General features: G+C 45.8%; 1 protein-coding gene across 1 annotated transcript; it reads left to right on the top strand.

Annotated features, from left to right (window-relative positions):
• Nucleotides 1-2,337: 2,337 nt before the first annotated feature.
• Nucleotides 2,338-16,236, top strand: LOC131452419 (insulin-like growth factor-binding protein 5). Its single transcript, XM_058622380.1, has 4 exons — nt 2,338-3,063; nt 10,983-11,197; nt 11,291-11,410; nt 12,539-16,236. The coding sequence occupies exons 1-4, from the start codon at nt 2,727-2,729 to the stop codon at nt 12,674-12,676; spliced, it is 810 nt and encodes a 269-aa protein (XP_058478363.1). The 5' UTR covers nt 2,338-2,726; the 3' UTR covers nt 12,677-16,236.
• The last annotated feature ends 3,399 nt before the right edge of the window (nt 16,237-19,635 follow it).

The following is a 19,635-nucleotide window of genomic DNA, read 5'->3' as shown; positions in this document are numbered from 1 at the left end:
GTGGATGCATCATTAATCCGTGCCGCTTCACTGTCTTAATCCCATTCATTATCGCCGCTTGGGTTTGGCCAAAGTAGCCCAGATTTATGTCTTAGCTCCCTCTTGCTGGATTTTACCGCTCCTGTTGGTTTTGGAGGGAACTCTGACTCACCACAGCGCAGGAGCTCTGGCCATCGCCGTTCACTCTGTGCAGTTCCTGCGGCTGCCGAATCGACGTGTGATCCCCCCCCTCTCTCTCTCTCTCTCTCCTCTTTTTTTTAATTTTTATAATTTCTCCCTGTGTGTCAAAGTCAGGCGCCCGCTCCAGATGTTTATGGTTGAAAGCAAAAGATGGGAAGTGATAGCATGGTTGAAGGAATGCAAGGGAAACCAGAGGGAAAAAACCATGGGGAAAGAAAACAGTCCAGATATGTAAACAGTGGTTATGGAAGCCTTCAACATCCTCTGCAAACCCAGTTTTAAACAATCATGGCTGAAATGAAGTAAAGGAAACACTAAACATGTGCCACACTAATGTTGTGGCGAATCGAGTTCCTGTGCCGTTCCAGAGAAAATTAGAAATGCCCATGTGAATTTCATTTCATATAAGTGAGAATGTGTAATTATCCAGTCATTGATTCCATGGAGAATATGCCGTATTTCTGCTATGAAATAAACACTTTCAGCGGCTCTATTTTTAGACGCGTGCACTAATGCAGTAGCTGCATTCACACTGGAGGATCAAACGCTGTGTTTCGAGCCCCGGTTTCACTGTGAGATGTGTCATTGCTGTGTAATTTCCATGGTAGGTTGTGCACAGATGACATGAGGATGTGCTCCTCCACAGTTTAACCGTTGTTAACAGTGCCTTCTAGTGGCCGCTAACCTGCTAAACCAGCAGCAGCAGCAGCAGCAGCAGCAGCATCAACCCTCTCCAAGACTGCACACTTGCAGGATTAAATCAAACAATTCATGGCCACATTTGGGAAGTGAGTTTTCCCGTTTATCAAGCAGCGAGTGGATAGTGGCAAGGAAATCTGATATAAGACACTGGGTTGTTAGAAAAAGGAAGGGGAAGATAAAATAAACGAACTCCCTACCTGCAAAGATGGAAAAGAGCAGCATGTGCCTGCTTTAGAGAACATACTGTATGTAGCTCAAGCACAAAAAAAGAAGAGGAAGACGATGGAGCACACGTGGAAACAATCAGGCGTTATTCTGCGTGCAGGCTGTAAAATAATAGAGCTCAGTTGCACTTACGTTGTCAGGCTTTCGCCTCAAATCCCAGAGTTTGTGACATATTTCCATCCTTTTCTCTCTCACACACACACACACACACAAGACACAGAGAGAATGTGTGTGTGTGTGTGTGTGTGTGTGTGAGTGAGAGAAGCAAAGGCTGGTTACATTTCATGAAAAAATGAACTGTGTCCAGTGGAAGCGACAGGTGCACTGTGGGATTTAGCGATCACTGCCAGTGTTAACCCAGCGTAAACTGTGTGTGATGACATTCCTCTGTCCTCCAGCATCCATGAGACATTTCTGACTCAATCCAAGCGCCTATCCTTGATCAATATTTAGGGATCGCCTCCTTTGTTTGTCTTTGCTCCATAATGAGAAAGAAGCCAGGAAAAAACTGGAAAAAAACCTTTTGGTTTGTGGGGCAAAACAAAAACATTGGAGCGTCCATTTTATCACCGTTATCTGCCATTTGTGGTGAAAAACCCCCGCACATGTCAGCTGAGAACATGTAACGTAGCCCTTTTCTAATTGTTTTTGAACGATGTGAGTGATCTAAACAAATTATTTTCCCCCCGGAGAACTGGAGAAATGTTTTATAAAGGAGGTTTTCAGACGCGATCCAGTAAAGTGTCATCTTGGATAAATGAAACACATCATTTCATTACTTTATTGAGTTTGGTGCCATTTCTTTTCTCTTTTTTTTCTTTTTCTTTTTTTTTTTTTGAAGAGGCTTTTGTTTATACGAGTCTCCAGATTAATTAAAAAGGAAAAGAGAAAAAGAAGCAAGTTATTTTACCCAAGTTGAGATTTTCTTTTCTTTTGAGTGATGACGACTTGTTGATTGTGGCGTTTTCTTGCACTTGTGGGGCAGTTAAAATGAAACATGACATATTTCTGATGATGAGGGTTTGTTGCCTCTTGTACCTTGGCATCAGTTCAGCATTCAGGGTGAAAGAGCGATCCTCCTCCTCCTCCTCCTCCTCCTCCTCCTGCTGCTGCTGAAGAGGAAGATAAAAAAATGTTTGGCCGCCTGCCAAGCCGTGGAACAAGTGCGCCTCCCTTCCCTGCTGTTTAGCGTATTCATAGTTAGGGGTTTGGGCTCGGCTGTTTTTAAAAAGGCACGGCAGCTCTCTGGTTGATCAGTCTGCTCTGTTGGAGAGAAAGTATTGCGAGTCCAAGCTGAAGGGGAGAGAAGTTTGAGGTCTTGTGCAAAGAATTGGTTTGCTCCTGCAGAGAACAGTAAATCAATATTCGGGGGAAAGAAAATAACGCATATATTTTTAGTCATTTCAAGTCTTTCTTTTTTTTTCTTCTTCTTCTTCATTTTGCACGGTGCACATTATTTTTTAATAGATAACAACACTCTTGGATAAAGACTCTTGGCTTTAGCTTTAACAATCGGATTATCTGACTGAAGCATTGTCTTCAATAGACCAGTCTACTTTTTCCCCCCCCTCCTCCTCTTCGCAGGTTTTTTATGCTATAACTGCAAAGAAACACCAACCATGATTGTGAATTTTTGCCTCCTGGTGACATGTATGTTGGGGCTGCTGTCCGGGTGCTTGGGCTCATACGTGCCGTGCGAGCCTTGTGACCAGAAGGCTGTGTCCATGTGCCCTGAGGTCCCGGTGGGCTGCCAGCTCGTGAAGGAGCCCGGCTGCGGCTGCTGCCTAACGTGCGCGCTGTCCGAGGGGCAGGCGTGCGGCGTGTACACCGGGACTTGCACGCAGGGACTGCGCTGCCTGCCGCGGAGCGGGGAGGAGAAGCCGCTGCACGCGCTGCTCCACGGCAGAGGAGTGTGCACCAACGAGAAAGGATACAAACCCGCTCACACGCCCATAGGTAAGACGCGAGAAAGAGACGCGCACCAGCTGCTCCGAGCGCACGAAAAAACCGACGAGTTGCAAACAAGTGCGCGTCAGTGCCGAGCGCACGGACAGGCTGTGCATCAGTGTTTAACAACATCTTGCCCCATGTGAGAATCAGTCGTGCGCTCGTGTGTGAGGTATTTAACGCAGATCCAGTCCAGTTCACTATTTTTTTTTTTTTTTTTACTAGAATAAATGACTCTTAGAATGATTGGTAAAGGCTGTGTGGTTCCGTTCCCTCTGCGTGGTGACTTGTGCCATGTCCTGCTCTCTGACAGAACGTTTGTTTGACAGATGGTTCGAGGTGCCATCTGATTAACTCTTGTCCGCTGCAGTAATTAAAGTGGCAGCAGGAGCTTTACTCCTCTTCTCTTCTCGCCTGCCTGGGTCTTTGTGGATGGACACATCAGGCGTCAGTGAACGCACCTTTGATGGCGTGTCCGTGTCGTGCGCTTTTTAAATTATGACTTAAACGTGCATATAGTGAGCTTGGTAAAAAAAAAAAAAAAAAATAACAACAACAAGAGAAAACAGGCTGTGTTATTGGTGCCAGATAATGCTGTGATTAACGCGCACGGCGTGGTCCCGCGAGCCGGAGAGTGCGGGACGGTTGCTGTCAGGCTGCGGTGCAGCGAGACTCAGGAGCGGTTGACAGTCATCCAAGCCGCCACCGCCATCCCCCTGACATTAAAATAATTACATTTGAGTGATAAAACACAATTTCCCTTGAAGGATTTTCTCTTTGCAATAATCAACAACAACAAAAAAAGAATGTTTCCTATTGGATTCGAGGGCGATCCGTGCGTAAAAGTCGTGTTTATTGATGGATGTTGTGAAGTTTACAAAGACGGAGAGAGTGGAGGAGGGGGGCGGCGGGGGGGGGGGGGGGGGGGGACGTGGGGCTTAGCCTCTACGTTGCCGCCAAGAAACAACGCGTTTAACAAGTGTCTTGTCAAACGCAGCGATTTTTCATGTGACAAGAGCGCGTCTTTTTACGCATTTCAAGCCCTAATGACGCAAAGTACCCACAACAACAGCAGCGTTTACAGACTTCATCAGGAGCGGATGAGGTGCCACACTGCAAACTTTGCTCGCAGTCAAGATAGATTTAGGTCTTGAGGCTGTACCCCCAGGGTGATGTTTAGAGTCGGATTACCACTAAATCTGTAGCCTCTGCCTGTGTCTGTCTCTCTCCCTCTGTGTGTGTGTGTGTGTGTGTGTGTGTTGGGGGGAGGGGGGGGAGAGAGAGAGAGAGAAGGAAGGAGAGCATGAGCCAGAAGCCCTGAATGATTTAAGATATTTCTCTGTGCAGCAGCAGCAGCAGCAGCAGCGGCAGAGAGAGGTCCACTGTCACTCAGAGGTTTTTCAGCAGCTTGTCAACAGCTAGATAAGTAGGTGGCAACCACAAAGGTTTTGACTTCGCGCCTCATTCTGTAAAAGGGAGGAAAAAAAAAACAGCTTCCACCACTGGACTCATTTTGGCTGCTGACAGAATCATTAGGGAGTTCGTCTTAATGATGTTACAACACAATGTAGACAAAAAAAAACAAAACGGACATGTTGTGCAAACAGCTCCTCATGACCAATTAAAGGACATTTTGAGGGTAAAGACTTGGTTTTTAGGGTTCGGCACGGAGGGTAATGGGCTAGGTAATGACTATAGAGGACTGTAGAGGTGTGTGTGTGTGTGCACATGCTCGCCCTCACAAATGCTTTGGGTGGGGTTATGAAGGTGTCTGGGTGTGCATTGTGTGTGATTGTTGTGAGCGATGACACCTCGGGCAGTTTTGTCTCACTCTGGCTGTACACACACACACACGCACACATGCACACACACAGCTGCAGTGTCTTTGTTGGCCCACAGAGGTAATCAGAGCATCTTTTCCTGCCGCTGGCGGTGCACTCACTGCATGGGCGCTCAGTCACAACGCAGTGATTCAGCAGAATGCCTCCGGCTCCCTCTTTTCCTCTGAAGGGCCTTCTGTCTGTCAGATGGCTCTGTGGATGGGAACTGTTGAGGTGAACTTCTGGCTTCCTGTGGTGTGGGGTTGCAGCTGTCTGTGTGTGCTCTACCAGCTGAGCAAGGCAAACACAAGGAGGAGGAGGAGGAGGAGGAGGAGGAGGGGGAGGAGCTCGAGTGTCTGCCACACTCGGGAGGCCATGAGAGCAGCAGCCTACTAAATATTGACTAGGGCAGCCAAACAATGGGAGAGAGGAATCCTTGCTAACCTACAGTCCCTCGCTCCCTCTCCCTGTAAAAAAAAAAGAGTCCTTGCCATAACTCTTCATGTCCCTGCAGTGCATTAAGTCATGTTGCGCTTGTGCCATGATCCCAGGAGTTGTGTAAAATTGTAAGGCACAGGAGGTGGTATATGCTTTTTTTGGGGGGGGGGCACTCAAGATTGTGTTAGCAAGTGAATCAGACCCCTGGAAAACGTGCCAGAAGATATGACTTCATGGCATCAGGCCCGCAGTCCTTCAGGCTTCTGAGGGAGGCTGTATGTCTGAACAGATTGCTCTTTGCCAAGAAACAAAAGACGATTAGGGAGTGGCTTCAACTCCAGAAATACCCCACTCTCACATGGACAAAAATGCCGTTATGCCCCTTTATATTACCACGACAGAAGGAAACCTGGGGTCTCGACCAGCAACTCGAATGCTTTCCATTTGTTTTAACGCTTTGCATGAAGTCCCGACCTGTTGCCAGAGCAGCATTCTGAAGTCATGGCAGTTTCTCACATGTTATGTTGTACTTGTCATGCAAATGCAGGCATGCGATGCGTAACGCCTGCCAGAGAAGTTCACTGCACACACAGCGACCTTCACGTACAGAGTTCCACATGCCTTTAGTGAGCAATGCAGCTTTTGAGATTCACCATCTGCTTTTCCCATGTCCACAGCTGGTTGCAGCTGAGGAAGCCGCGGCTCCGGCCGTACGCTTGGACTAATGGCAACCAGCCACCGGTTGCCGTGTCTGTTGTGGACGTTGCGTGCACATATGGACACGCTGCTGTGGCATTGGACATAGCTCTGGTCGCGTGCATGCGTGTGTGTGTGTGTGTGTGTGTGTGTGTCCCGCCCCGCCTGACAGCTTCATGACAGGGCTCATGTGAAAGGAAAGACCGTATGTGGCTTTTCAGACCGTCTCACCTTGAACATCTGAGACAGCGCAGTGAAAGCCTAGCACGCTGCAACCGATCTGTTGCAGGTGCTCGGGAGAATTATTGCAAAGGACAACGTATCACATGAAGACAAGAAGAAAAAGCACACAGTTCATGGAAAATACGATGCAGGCGATTTTTGCACGTGTTTAAAAGCATCATTCTGAAGCGCGGTCTGTGGCACTTGAGCGATCTGTGGCAAGGAAATAACCCCTTGGGCACACTTGGCCCGATTTCGCCCTGTAAAACTTTTAAGAGTGATATTTGTGCACCTTATTGGTCGCTGACTCCTTCAGACTGCTGGTGGCAGCAGCTGGAGAAGAAATCAGCACTTGAGCTGCAGTCGTTCAGAAGTGAAAGCTTGCTGTTTTTAAAAAAAGGACGGTTATGGCCTCACGCCGTGTTTTAAAAATGATTATGTCTAAGTGATCGCACATGCAGCAGCCACTGTGATCTCACCACTGACACCTGGTCGCGGGCCAGCATGGCACAAGATAGGGCGCCGCAGGGGAGTTGCCGAGAACTCCAGTCACTTGCACAACAAACGGCAAAAAAAAACAAAAAAACGCAGACCTCTTAGGTTTCTGAAGTTTGAAAAAAACATTTGAGGCTCCAGTGGCTTCTCTGAAATGTTGCTCAGAGTGTGAGACAGGTGAAACTCTCTGTTGTTCCCAGTCTCTGCAAGTCATTTTGGTCACCTTGAATCATATATATATCTATATATGTATAAATAGAAGCGGGCTATTTTACACCGTCACACTGTACGTGTCGCATAAAAGGTGTAAAACACAAATTCCCGCCCACTGTGATGTTTCTCTTCATGCCGGTCAGAGCTCGGCCTCGTGCCGCACGCTCGGAACTCGCCAAAATAGCTGCCGCAGCCGCCTCGGGAGTGAGAGCGTCGTCACACCCAGCAATTGTGCTGTGGTGACGGTGACCCAAAAAGGGAGCGCGTCTGTCCAGTGCGGCTCGTTAAAAAAAGCCCAAACTCAGATGTGGGACGCGACCTCAGACCAAAATTAGGAATGCACAGCGCAGGAGCCGCGCGCCGCGCTCTGATAATGTGCTTTTTCACATGACCACTCGCATCACGGCCCGAGTGTTTGTTTACACTGCAGTCGCCGCAAACAGGTCTGAAAGTTTGCTTACCTATAGGAGCCTCCCCCCCCTCCCCCCTCCTCATAGGTCCTGTGCTGTGATTTATAATCCTTGAATTGTTGTTGACGCTATTTATACCGGGCATTCAGAAAAGCAGGAAACTTTTTGATTGCAGTGAACGTATTCTGCGCGCACAATGGCGTGGGAAGAGATATTTCCTGCGTGTTCAGTAGCTGAATGGGAGCAGTCACTGGGCACGACTCAGCAGTCAGTTGAAACAACAGAACTTGAGGGTCAAAGCTTTTCAGAAGTCTGTATATGCTTTAGGAGTCTCACGTGATTGGTCAAAGGTTGTAACTTCGTGGATGTTTGGATCCGAACCACTGTCACCTAATGAACGTGCTGTTAGATAACCAGGCTATTGTACTTTGTCACCTAATCTGCAAATTCCTTTGCACCAAAGCCTCTCAGACCTATTTCTTTTTGGTTATCAGGGCCTGCTGCACACACACACACACACACACACACACACACACACACTCAGTCCTCTGTTCACACCTCCCTTTCTGCTCTAGAAAGCGTGAGGTTATCAGGCCATGGCCTTCTCTCATATATTAAGTAGCTGAGGCCGAAGGATGGTTTACTAACGTCATGCTTTTACGCAGTGCAGTCCCTCGGGCTGGTTTCTTCTCACAATTATCTTGTCATACCCGCCAATGAGATTAAACAACAACCCCTATTCACTGCCCTCTTACATCTTGTAAAGATGTAATTTCAGATGCCGCACAGAGACTGGCATAATCAAAGGCAGGGGGGAGAGAAACAAATGTGGTGTAATGCTTGGGAATCCAATGAAAGGTCGGGGGAATCTATTGTCCAGGCCTTTTTTTTTTTTTTTTTTTTTGCTATTTAAATGGTATTATTATATTCTTTAAGATGCAGTGGATAGGTAGCTTATCTTTCACGCTTGGACTGCCGCACATAAGAAACTTGGGATATTCATGAAGCATAATTGTGTGCAGATGTTAATTTTTAAACAGAGAAGTATCAGGTGCACCTCCTTTGGCGTCTCCGCCACTCTCGTCCTAATGAAATCTTTAGCTCAAGCCGGGGGAGAGAGAAAGGTAGCGGGGTAGCGGGGTAGCGGCGCAGCTTTGGGCTTAGCTGATTCAATGGGAGAGCTGTACATGACTCGGCTCCCTTGGCTCGCGTCCAGTGTCCTGGCTGAGTTTCAGGAGTTAAACACAGACCCTCTAAGCCTCCTTTACAAGCTGGGTACCCTGAGCATGGAAAAACTGAGTTTCTGTGGCTGCGCTGAAGAGCCCACTTCAGAGGAGATGAATTTAGTGATTTTTTTTTTTTGTCAGGGGAGCACAAAAGAAGTCAGGCACTATTGTCCTAACAAAAGCTACACGATTTTCAAGAAGCAGATTACAAAATCTTCTTCTTCTTCTTCGGCTCCACATTTCTAACAGCGTTCCCCTGAAGACAGATATTTCCTCAGAGTGACTGGTTTGTGAGGTGAGCAGAGTATGGAGGTGCCCTGGCTCGGCGTGCTCTCAGTCTCAGTCTGGCCATTTGTATGTTAAAATGAGATGACTCACGACACAAGAATGCATGTTTAAAAAAGAAACGTTTCTCCTCCAGCGTGTGCTGCGCGCCTCTGCCAAATATGTGGCATTTTAATCAAGTGCCCCGAGAAGTAATTGGACTGTACAGAGAGAAAAAAAAAAGAAGAGTTTTTCCACAGCGGTCACACGAGCGGCGCACATGGAATGCTTGTTTGACGTATTTATTTATAGCAAAGGAATAGCTCCGTCGTCTGCGCGGGGAGACACAAGGACATATCTAAACACAAACCAAGGTCTGCCAAGTCATGAGTTGTGAGATTAATTTCAAACACACAGCAGTGAACAGCACAGAAGCCAAAGACCCAATTCTGGTAATCACCCTGCCCCCACCTCCCTCGTTCCCCTCCCAGAGACTCCAGACGCTCATGCTGTGTCAGGCTCTTTGAACATCAGCTTCTCGGGAGTTTGTGTCCCTGTTACGTCCAAGTACCTTTTCCCTGCGGTGGGTGTGCGCTAACAGGCCAGTCAGCGGAGTTACAGCAGCTCATTAAAATCATATTTTCCAACATATTCTCCATACTAGCGTGCAAGTATGGAATGATTTGACTTTCAAGAGCAATTGGCCCGCGCTCCGTGGCTAACATTCCTCTCTGTTTCAGCTTGTCTGGCCCCGTGCACCACGGCGGGTTTTCTTGTCAGATAAATATAACCAGGGTCATCCACTGGCACCATCGCTTCGGCCAGTTGGGGCCTGGCAAAGTCCCCACAATAACTCTGCACTTATGGTACAGCTAAGCCAAGAGGTGGGGGGGGGAGTGGCAGAGGGCTTCTCTCTGTGGCCTCAAAGAACCTCTGGCTGGGGGTCCAGGCTTAAGAGGCTGAACCCCAAAGAAAGATAGGAGAGCACGGGGGTGGGGACGAGCGAGGTTGGGGATAAAAGGACCTCAACCTGTGACTATCCTGTCCAGATTCCTGGGACTACAGTGCCCCCTGGGGGAGCTGAAGTCACGTCTGGTGGAATGAAATGAAATGTGTAACAGAAAATGTACAAGCATTTATACGAGTCCGCAGAGCGACTGGATTTTCCTGCGCTCGGCATTTGAATCGGCTTAATGTGGCACACATACGCTATAAAAGCCGCTGCCGTTCAGCCGTCCAGATAACGTGTTTGCACATTTTCCAGGAACGTGTGATGCAAGTTTCCTTCAGCTGAAGAGATCTGCACACTCACAGTTTGTGTGTGTCCACACACATGAGTTACTCTGGGTCTCTTGCGTTCTGGTGGATCCAGATCAGCTGGCGGTGGTCTTGCGCGATGAGATGTTTTTGAGCTGTGTGCACTCGTGTCAGTAAATGTTATAAAAGACACTGCGACGGGTGAGAAAAGACGAGTTGAGATCAGTTTTACTGTAGCTGTTCGTCAGCTGTGGATCTTAGCTTCTTCCCCCCCCCCCACAAACAAATGTTAGGCAACATTTGGTGGCACAAAACCATGGGAAAAGCACCTGGTGTTGCACTTTATTTGGGTGCGACCAATAAGTTTGGTAATTTACGACTGTTGGCCAGTAATGACTGATTCTCAATCAGACACTCGTCTTTGTGGAGAAGATTTATATTCATACATTCATTCATTCATTCCCGAGTCTTAACCTTTGTGCTTGAAGAAATTCCAGCTGTGCTTGAGTTGTTGATAGTCATAATGGATATTTATAATGCATTAAAAGGTCAGGTCAGCTCTGTGAGTCATTTATGCCTCTGTTAAGTTCCTTGTTTTGGTTTCACAGGCCTGTAACTTAATTGTTTAATTGTGTTTTGTCAGTATTGTTTCCAGCTGTGAGAGGTCACTGTTGTCAGTTAAAATGCTCCGGTGAAACACACTGTGCCAGAGCCAAATAGATAATAATAGAGCCCAAAACTGAGCTTAAAATAGAGTAAACACTTGCTGTGGACAGAACAAGAGGACGTCTCGCATGGCGACTACAGAGAGCAGTGTTTCAGTGTTGCACGCAGGTGTAAATGATTGTCACACACTGATTGTGGCCTTTGTCGTTGGTCCGCTGCAGATCGTGAGTCGCGGGAGCACGAGGACACCATGACCACGGAGATCACAGAGGATTTCCCGCCGGCTAAAGTGCCGCTGCTTCCCAAAGACATTGTGAACAGTAAAAAAGTCCACGCGCTGCGCAAGGAGCAGAAGAGGAAGCTGGGCAAGCAGCGCTCCATGGGCTCCCCCATGGACTACTCCCCTCTGCCCATCGACAAGCATGAGCCGGAATTTGTAAGTGTTCTGTTTAATGTAACGTGAGTGGAGACTGAACTCTGCACAGGGCGACGTGGTTTGACTGTAACCCTGTTCTCTCTGCCCTTAAAGGGTCCATGCAGGAGAAAACTGGATGGGATCCTTCAAGGGATGAAGGACACTTCCCGTGTAATGGCTCTGTCTTTGTACTTGCCCAACTGTGACAGGAAAGGATTCTTCAAGCGCAAGCAGGTGAGATTAAAATCTCTTTTTTTTTTCCTCAAATATTTTGTCTCACATTGGGGTTTCATGCATTTCTTTCTCTCGCGGTACAATTTCAAGTCCTGACCCTTTAAGTCACATCACAGTTGAACACGGCAGTCTCTGGACACATGTGCCGCGTTTTCTGAGACGTTTGAAAAATGCTGCGGGACCTGCGTTTTAATACGGAACGGACCAAAATAGAGACGATGGGATGCAGTTATCCGCATTTACTTCCTGATTGGCTCTTATCGACCATGACATCGCCGTCATTGATTCATCACGCTTGTGTCACATGACCCCCCCCCCCCCGTCTGGAAGGAAAACAGATGGCCCCCCCCAACAAGCCCTTAGTGTAGAAAGAAATGTGGAAAAGTGCGAGGATGAAGGTGTACTTTTCCACTTTCCTTCTCTGCCATTTTCTCCGTTTCACGTGGGCGTTTGTGGGCGTCGTTTATCTCCGTTTGCAGAGTGACCTTTTCCTTCAAAATGTGAGACACACATTCGTTCAGGCTGCTGTGAACTGTGCCATTACTGTGCATATAAAAAGGCTGATTATGAGGCTATGAAAACCAAACAAGTTTCAAACATATACTAATCGATAGTGTATTTAATTAAATATACCCTGGTATACTCGCGCGTCAGGGTCCTGTAGTATCCGACTTCACCATCGGGTGGCGGTACAAGTCAGGACGCAGGGAATAGGACGCATTCCTACCAAAGAAGAAGAGAACGATGCCTCATCTCCCTCCGTCGGGCAGGGGAGTCTGGGCGTCAGCCGCTTCGAGGGTCGGATGACGATCCTTGGCGACTAAATGTTTATTTCTGCTCGGCGAGCGGAGCTTAATACTCCACCTACTGGTGGGGAGGAAATTTAGTTTGTCCACGCGTACCCCGATGGGCTCTTTGAGCCCGGTTCCAAAAATGTTATGACGTAAATCGTATCGTATACCAAAGTGTGCGGTGTCTCTTTGATCAGTGGATTCACTCGCTAGTAAACCCGTCACAAAGTAGCCTCTTCAGTGTGATCCCTTACATCGCCTACAGTCCATCACACGTTCTCTTCCACCCTTCCACTGTTGTCTCTGACCCCCGTACCTTGTGTCTTGCGTCCCGCAGTGTAAGCCGTCCCGCGGCCGCAAACGAGGCATCTGCTGGTGCGTGGACAAGTACGGCGTCCAGCTGCCCGGCACGGACTACAGCGGCGGGGACATTCAGTGTAAAGACCTGGAGAGCAGCAGCAACAACAACGAGTGAAGTGGGGAGGACCACCCTTGACCCCTATCCCCCCGACCCCTAACCACCGAGTGACCCAGGGTCCATGCCTCCTCACTGAATCACACCTGTATGCTTCGCCCCTCCGTTCACGTCGAGATTTCTGTTTTTGTTTTTTTTTCAAATTGGAAAAAAAAAAAAGAGGAAGAGGAAAAAAAAAAAAAAGAATCCAAACGAAAGAACAGGCTGAAAAAAGACACCTGTAATCATTTTTTTTCTCCTTTTTTAATCTTTTTTTTCTTTTGTCGACCAAGCACTCATCTTCAAATGAGGGGGAAATGTCCCGGGAAGATTTAAAAAAAAAATATATATATATATATAAATAATCCCTTGACTCTTGCTCACAGGACCCCTTGAGCCGGGTTCCCTGATCGCAAATCCATGAAAATATATGCACACAATGGATATATTTTTATAGAAGCTGGGGGTTTGAGTACACAAACACTTTGTATGATGTAACATTAACACAAAATCATTATGGAGAGAGAGAGAGAGAGAGAGAGAGAGAGAAAGAGAAAAGCATCAGGCACATTGATTGAAAACAGATTTAGGCTGTGGAATATAATGCTTCTGTGGACTCGAGAATTGGCTGTTGAGTAACTTTGTCCTTTTTTTGTCTATTTTTCCGAAAAAGAAACGAAACAAGCGATAGGGACATGACGCAACAGTTGACTCTATCTGGGTATGTGGTTCTGTCAGAGCACTTATAAATAGGGGAACCTGCTTAGGTATGTCATTTAGATAACTTCACAAAATGATGCATGCTTGAATGTGCGTATGTGTGTGTGTGCGTGTGTGCGTGCGTGTGTGTGTGAGTCGTTGCGGACGACGGGAGTGAGCCTGTTTTTCGAGAAAAAAAAAAAAAAGAATGTCCTCATTTCTGTCTCTCATTTTTTTGTTTGATTTTTTTTTGTCACAACCGTTATCGCGAGCGCTTGAAGTGGTCTCGGGGGCTGGCCTTCTCTTTTAAAGTAACTGTATGAGCGTCACAGACGAACCTACGTGTACGTGGCTCTTTGACGATGTAGCTAGCCTGATATGCCAACTGTGCCTATTTTGAACAGACAATGCCACGCAGGGCGACGCAGGGCGACGCAGGGCCACGCAGGGCCACGCAGGGCCACGCAGAGCCACGCAGGGCCACGCAGAGCCCAGAGAGCGCTGGCTCCGCTGGTGAAATCCAAAACAAAGAAAAGTAAAGATTTTCCGCTGAAGCGAAATGGGACTCAAGTTTGACTTTTGGATCTCTTTGAGTTCGGCGCACAAATCGCACTCGCCAGTCCGGTCCGGCCACTTCTCTGGTCCAGACGTGTGTAGTGTAGTTTTGTATGCTTTTTTTGTTTGTGATGTTTTCTTTGCTTCCAGTGAAGTAAACACCGCCCCACTTTTTGAGCCATGTTCCTTAATCAAGTGGTCCCACCCCCCCACCCCAACCCCCCCCCCCCCCCATTACTGCTACTACAGTGTAACCATGGTGTATTACGTTATGTTTAAATATAGTTATTGAATGTTGTTTTTATTTTATTTTTTTTTCCTGTAGAAACAAAAGTATGATGTAATTGTGCTTGAAAAAAAAAAGAAAAGAAAAGATTTTTAAAGAATTTGAATAGTTTCCTTGTAGCCTGTCAGGGAGAGTGACCCAGAGTCATTTGACAACAGGACAGTCAGAGAGAAGCTAACCCCTCTGGAATCCTTCAGCTCACATGCCTCCAGGGACAAAAAGAAAGAGAAGTTTACCCACCTGCATCTACAGGGAGCGTGGGGAACAAAACAAACATGTAACAGGTTACAAACAGGGTCATTTAAGTAGAGTTCTCTCTCTGTGTGCAAATCACAGTGCCTTCCTACAAGCGAATACATTAAATAGTGACGTGAAAGTGACATGGATATCATTGTGGGGGGCGACTGATACTTGATACAACGATAAAGAGGTCTGGGCTTTTAGTTCTGATTAAGAGAAGACGTGAATGTGGTCGGTCCAGTAAAATGGTGTCAGCAATGCATTGGGAATGTATAATCTCTGCCTGTACCTCGGGGCAATTCTGGACAAGAATGACGGGTGAGGAACCGCAGTCAGTCAGACAGTCAGACAGACAGTCAGACCTCCCTCTTTCTATGACAACCAATAAGCTAGGGTTCTTGCTTTTTTCATGTGAATGCCAATGTATATGATTGCCAGAGAGGGGAAGCCAAAAAGGGTGTTTGGAGGCAAATCAACTACCCCCCCTTTATTGAAACAAAGGTGGGGGGGAAAAAAGGTGACGCGTGCATCCTCAGCGGCTTCCGGTTGTGAATATATTCCAGGTTCCTCGCCTCCTCTTTCAACACCAAATCCCCCACTACCACTTTCGAGAGAGAAAAAGAAAAAAAAAAAAAGCAGCTTGCACTTATTTCAGTTATTCACTATTGATATTGACATTCAACGACGTCCTAAGATGTGGTATGATGAAGTTAGTGGAACACAATTAAAAGAAAAAAAAAAAAACGGAAACAAAAAAACCGACACAAAAGCTACTTGTTGTGTTATCTTGTGCTTGCCTTGTAAAGGCGACGCTGTGAGGTAATATTTATCGACAGGGGCTGTGCAGCCCATGCCTGGGACCTCCGATACGCAAACATCTTTTTTTTTTTTTGTTTGTTAGGGAAACTTAGACGGAAAAGTAACACGCAGCTAGATTTGTGCTCATGGTGAATCATCGCGGAGGAGAGAGGGACACAGGAGGAGGAGGAGGAGGAGGAGGGGCGAACGCCATGGGCAGTGGTCATAATCAGGGCGTAGCCACTTTCCACCCCCCCGATACGGGGGTCACCAACTGCATGATGTTAGATACAGTTAGCTTAGACAGTTTCTGGTCAGAGAGTCACGGAAATCTGGGGAATGCAGTACTGCAACCAGGAGGAGAGGACGCTCCAATCGTATGTGGTGTCATATAATGTGTGGGTCAGTCACAGGTGTCGATACTTCAATGGGAATTTGTTGTCTTTACGTGTGGTTTTGCAGGTTGAAGTTAAAAGTAAAAAAAAAAAAAAAAAAGAACAACTATCCTTCATCGTGTCAGGAGCAGCTCCTTTGTTTCCCAGCACCTGCTTGCGAGTAGTGACTTCCTCAGTTTTCTCAACTCCTACTTGGTTTGAATTCATATTCACATTATACACAAAAACATTTTTTTTTTTTTTTTACTTCAGTAGCACAGTAATGACAGAAAAGTACAGCTTTTTCAGAATACATAACATTTTATTATTTTTTTTTGGATGTAATGAGACGAAATAATTGGTTCTATTTTCTTTTGGTAATTTGGTGTTCACTGGCTTGTGAAATAGACCCATCAGTGGCAGGAGGATAGTGGGAAATAAAATGGTCAGTATTTGGAAATACATAAGGCAAAATAAAAAAAAAAATAAAAAAGACAAAAAATCTCAAATTATTAAAGTGAATATCACTGTGTAATATTTATTCAACTTGTAATTTATGTACTCTTTTAACCTTTGTCTTTTTTGTTATGACAAAGCATTTATTTAAATAAAGTTATGTATTCATTTAAGCATCCTGGTGCTGTTTTCATTTCCATTAAGTTTGTTAAGGTGGCCATGCATGGAGTTGGCTGGAAACGCACAGTTTGAAGTATAATCACCTTGATAGTAATCACTGACTAATCTCCAGTGCATGAGCTGATAAACCTCTTAGACACACAGCAAGTCTGAGACAGCATGCAGGATGTGACTTTATAAGCCCCCCCCCCCCCTCCCCCGGGGGCGAGTCACCTGGTTTTCAACACCGCAGTCGGAAAGATTGCACAGGAACAAGGAAGTCATTTAACATGAGTTTGAACTTCAATGAGGGGGGTGGGTGTTAAACTCCGAGTGGGCCAGGCTCACAATTCACATGACTGGGGAAGATGGGATCCATAGCCTGGAGGAAGCTTCATCATGTTATTGGAAACCCGCATTTATTATTACTTCAAGGTAGTACAGACGAAAGAAGAAACACAAGCGCATGCACAAGACGCAAGGTTTGTAGAGTATCTGTCTATGTATCTATGCAAAATTAACTATTGATGCCCAGAAGCAATTTTCACCCTTTAACACCTAACCCTCAAGCCCTTTTGCTTATTTTAATCAGAAAAGGGCCCAAAAAAAGTGCTTTTGCCCATTTTTCCAGAATAACCTTCAATATCTGGCAGTTATTTACAATGTACTGCATGTTAAACTAGTGTATTAGCAATTTAAAATGAAGAAAAACACTGTAGTTGTTCATGAACGCCAGATTGTGCGGGTTAAATATGTAATTTGAACAGTTTAACACCTATTTAAGTGAAACCATTTAGATTTTTGTCTCAATAGAAACTATGTACAAGCATTTTTTCCCTTTCCGGTGACAAAGACGCTGATTCTCCGGCTTCCTGCAACAGGGTGAGTGAAATGACCGTAATTACCAGAACATTTTTCCGATAGCACAACTTAGTGATGCAAAGTGTCGTCTGCGATGCGCTCGCTGTTAAAGGGTTAAATATTTTTTTGTTGAGGTTACATTTCAATGATGAACCTTTTAGATGTGATAAAAGTATTTCTCTTTCTAAATCCCACAGTGGGCGTATAAAGCGATGGGCTCTGCAGGAAGGATCCACACAGGACGGTGTCTGGTCATCTTTATTTTCTGGTGGATTCCAGGAAGTGACAGAATGGGACTTTTTCTCTTTTTTTTTTTTTTCTTTGGTAAGCCACTGAAATCTCTCCCCCCGGGGGACCTCGGGGCATTGACCAACTGCAGATGTGGGTGATTTGAAGCAGGGCATGAAAGGGTGGAGGACCCAGCAGAGAGTTCCTGTATGGCAGATCAAGGCTGCCGTAAAGGTTGTGTTATGTTTCTGTGTGTATGTGTGTGTGTGTGTGTGTGTGTGTGTGAACATGCACAGACTTCATGGGGGGAGGCAACACGTGTGTAAGATTTGATTTGTGAGGCATTGAACATGACAATTACTTTCTGCCTTCAAAGAAACTGACAACTGCACTTAGGACTTCAAAGCATTTATGCCCCTTTTATTACATAATTAGGCCAACAACGCTGGATGGCTTCATCTAACATCAACTCACGCACCTCACCCCATCCAAACACGCCGTCAAACTGCTGTGCAGAGCGTTCCTGTAATCCCCCGGACCTCAGAGACTCTCTTCCCCCACACTGAACGTCTGTCGTTGCTGCAACATCACACACACACAGACACACAAACAAAAATACTCTCGCTTACTTGTGCATTGATTTGCCTGTGGCTGATAATCATTTAAAGTGACTTTTGGAAATGATGATGGGGCATTTAAAGACAAAAGCTTACAAATGGCATGCAGATGTTTACACAGCACAATTGGGATCTTGGCAAATCACTGCTTGTGCTCTTGTATAATGCTATCTGTTAAAGCCATAATGGAGGTTTCTTTTCATCACAGGGATGGAGATGAAAGGAGATCTGAAAGTATTTACAGCAGTTGGGAGTAAATCACATGACTTAGTCGGGGGAATCCTCCGATGCTGGTGGCAGGGTACGGTAGACAAGTGACTACTGGTTTTCATCCAAGCCCTTTCATCAAAGATGGACTTAGACCCGTAATCCCAAATGGAGGGTTCCTCAGTGTGGATCGGATGTGACCATGAGAATTACAACTGCATGGTAAGTGAACTGACTTGGAGACAGATATTTTACATCCTACACAACCATAAAAGGATTTTGCAGGCATTTTAGTATGTCTGTGTAGTGGCTGCCGTGTGACTCTTCTGGTTCTGCTGAATGGAAAATACATAAATCCCAGGTTAGGCTAGAAAAATGCCAAGATTACAATATTGTAATTCATTATTTTCCTGTCGATTAAACAATATTTGAATTTGGTTCCACATTTAATGGTATTCAGTGTCTTTTCACACATGAAACACAAGAGCAGCTTCCAAGAGTCTTAATGGAATACTTCACCAATACTTCATATTTCCCAACTCAGGGGAAACTGAGGTTGGGAAGCACAATTTTTCTAAAACACTAGCCCTATTCTAGTACAAACAAAGCTAAATGCAAATCTGTGAATTATTCCTTTAAACACAGACCTACCATCAAGTTATTCAATGTCAACCAAAGAAACATCTGTCTGCGACCCCACTGCAAAACGTCCCTCCTCAGCCCATTAAACCAGGACTAAAGACACTAGTTTTGGAACCAATCAAAGTTTTAAAACAAAAAAACAGCCATTAACAACTAGACAAACCAATTATTAGTATTTGATATACTTCTGCTCAGAACCTTGTGGAACCTTTTGTTTACACCAGGGTCAGAAGTAGATGATTAACTCTTAGCAAAGCGTTGAGAGTTGAAAATGGCCAGCGAGGCATCAGTAGCCCACAGAACCCCCGGGTGTGCCCCCCTGCATTGTCTGCCAGGACAGCATGCTGAGCGCTAGGCTAATTAGCTTGCCTGTTAACAAAAGATGGCACGTTTTATGTATTAAAAAAAACCTTGACTTGAACAAAATGAAGTAGAAACTACTATGTCAGAGTATTGTAATAACAGTGCGTGTGTGTGTGTGTGTGTGTGTGTAGCATTTGTCAGCGTTAGCCCCTTTCAGTCGTAATCCCTCCCCATGTCAACACTTCATTAGTAACCCCAGCAACATGCATTTCTGCACACAAAGCAGTGATAGTAGGAGCAGTGGAGCCACCCAGCACTTTGCAGTTTTATTAGCGTAGGTGTAATTTGTCTTCACTGACACTTACTTGGAATTGACAAGCGTTGATAAGAGCAACAAGACCAGCTCTCGGGCAGCTGATCAAACCGATAGGGGGGGGTGCATTCATTCACCAGAGTTTTTCCAAGTTGAATTGACATGACAGATGCTTTTATTGTAAAGTGTCATAAAAAAAAGAAAGTGCTACGAAAACAAAGGAACACGCTACTGCAGACAAG

The sequence above is a fragment of the Solea solea genome, chromosome 2 (genome assembly GCF_958295425.1).
Source record: "Solea solea chromosome 2, fSolSol10.1, whole genome shotgun sequence".
NCBI lineage: Eukaryota > Metazoa > Chordata > Actinopteri > Pleuronectiformes > Soleidae > Solea > Solea solea.
The sequence above is the reverse complement of the archived record's forward strand: the minus strand, read 5'-3'. Positions and strand labels throughout refer to the sequence as shown.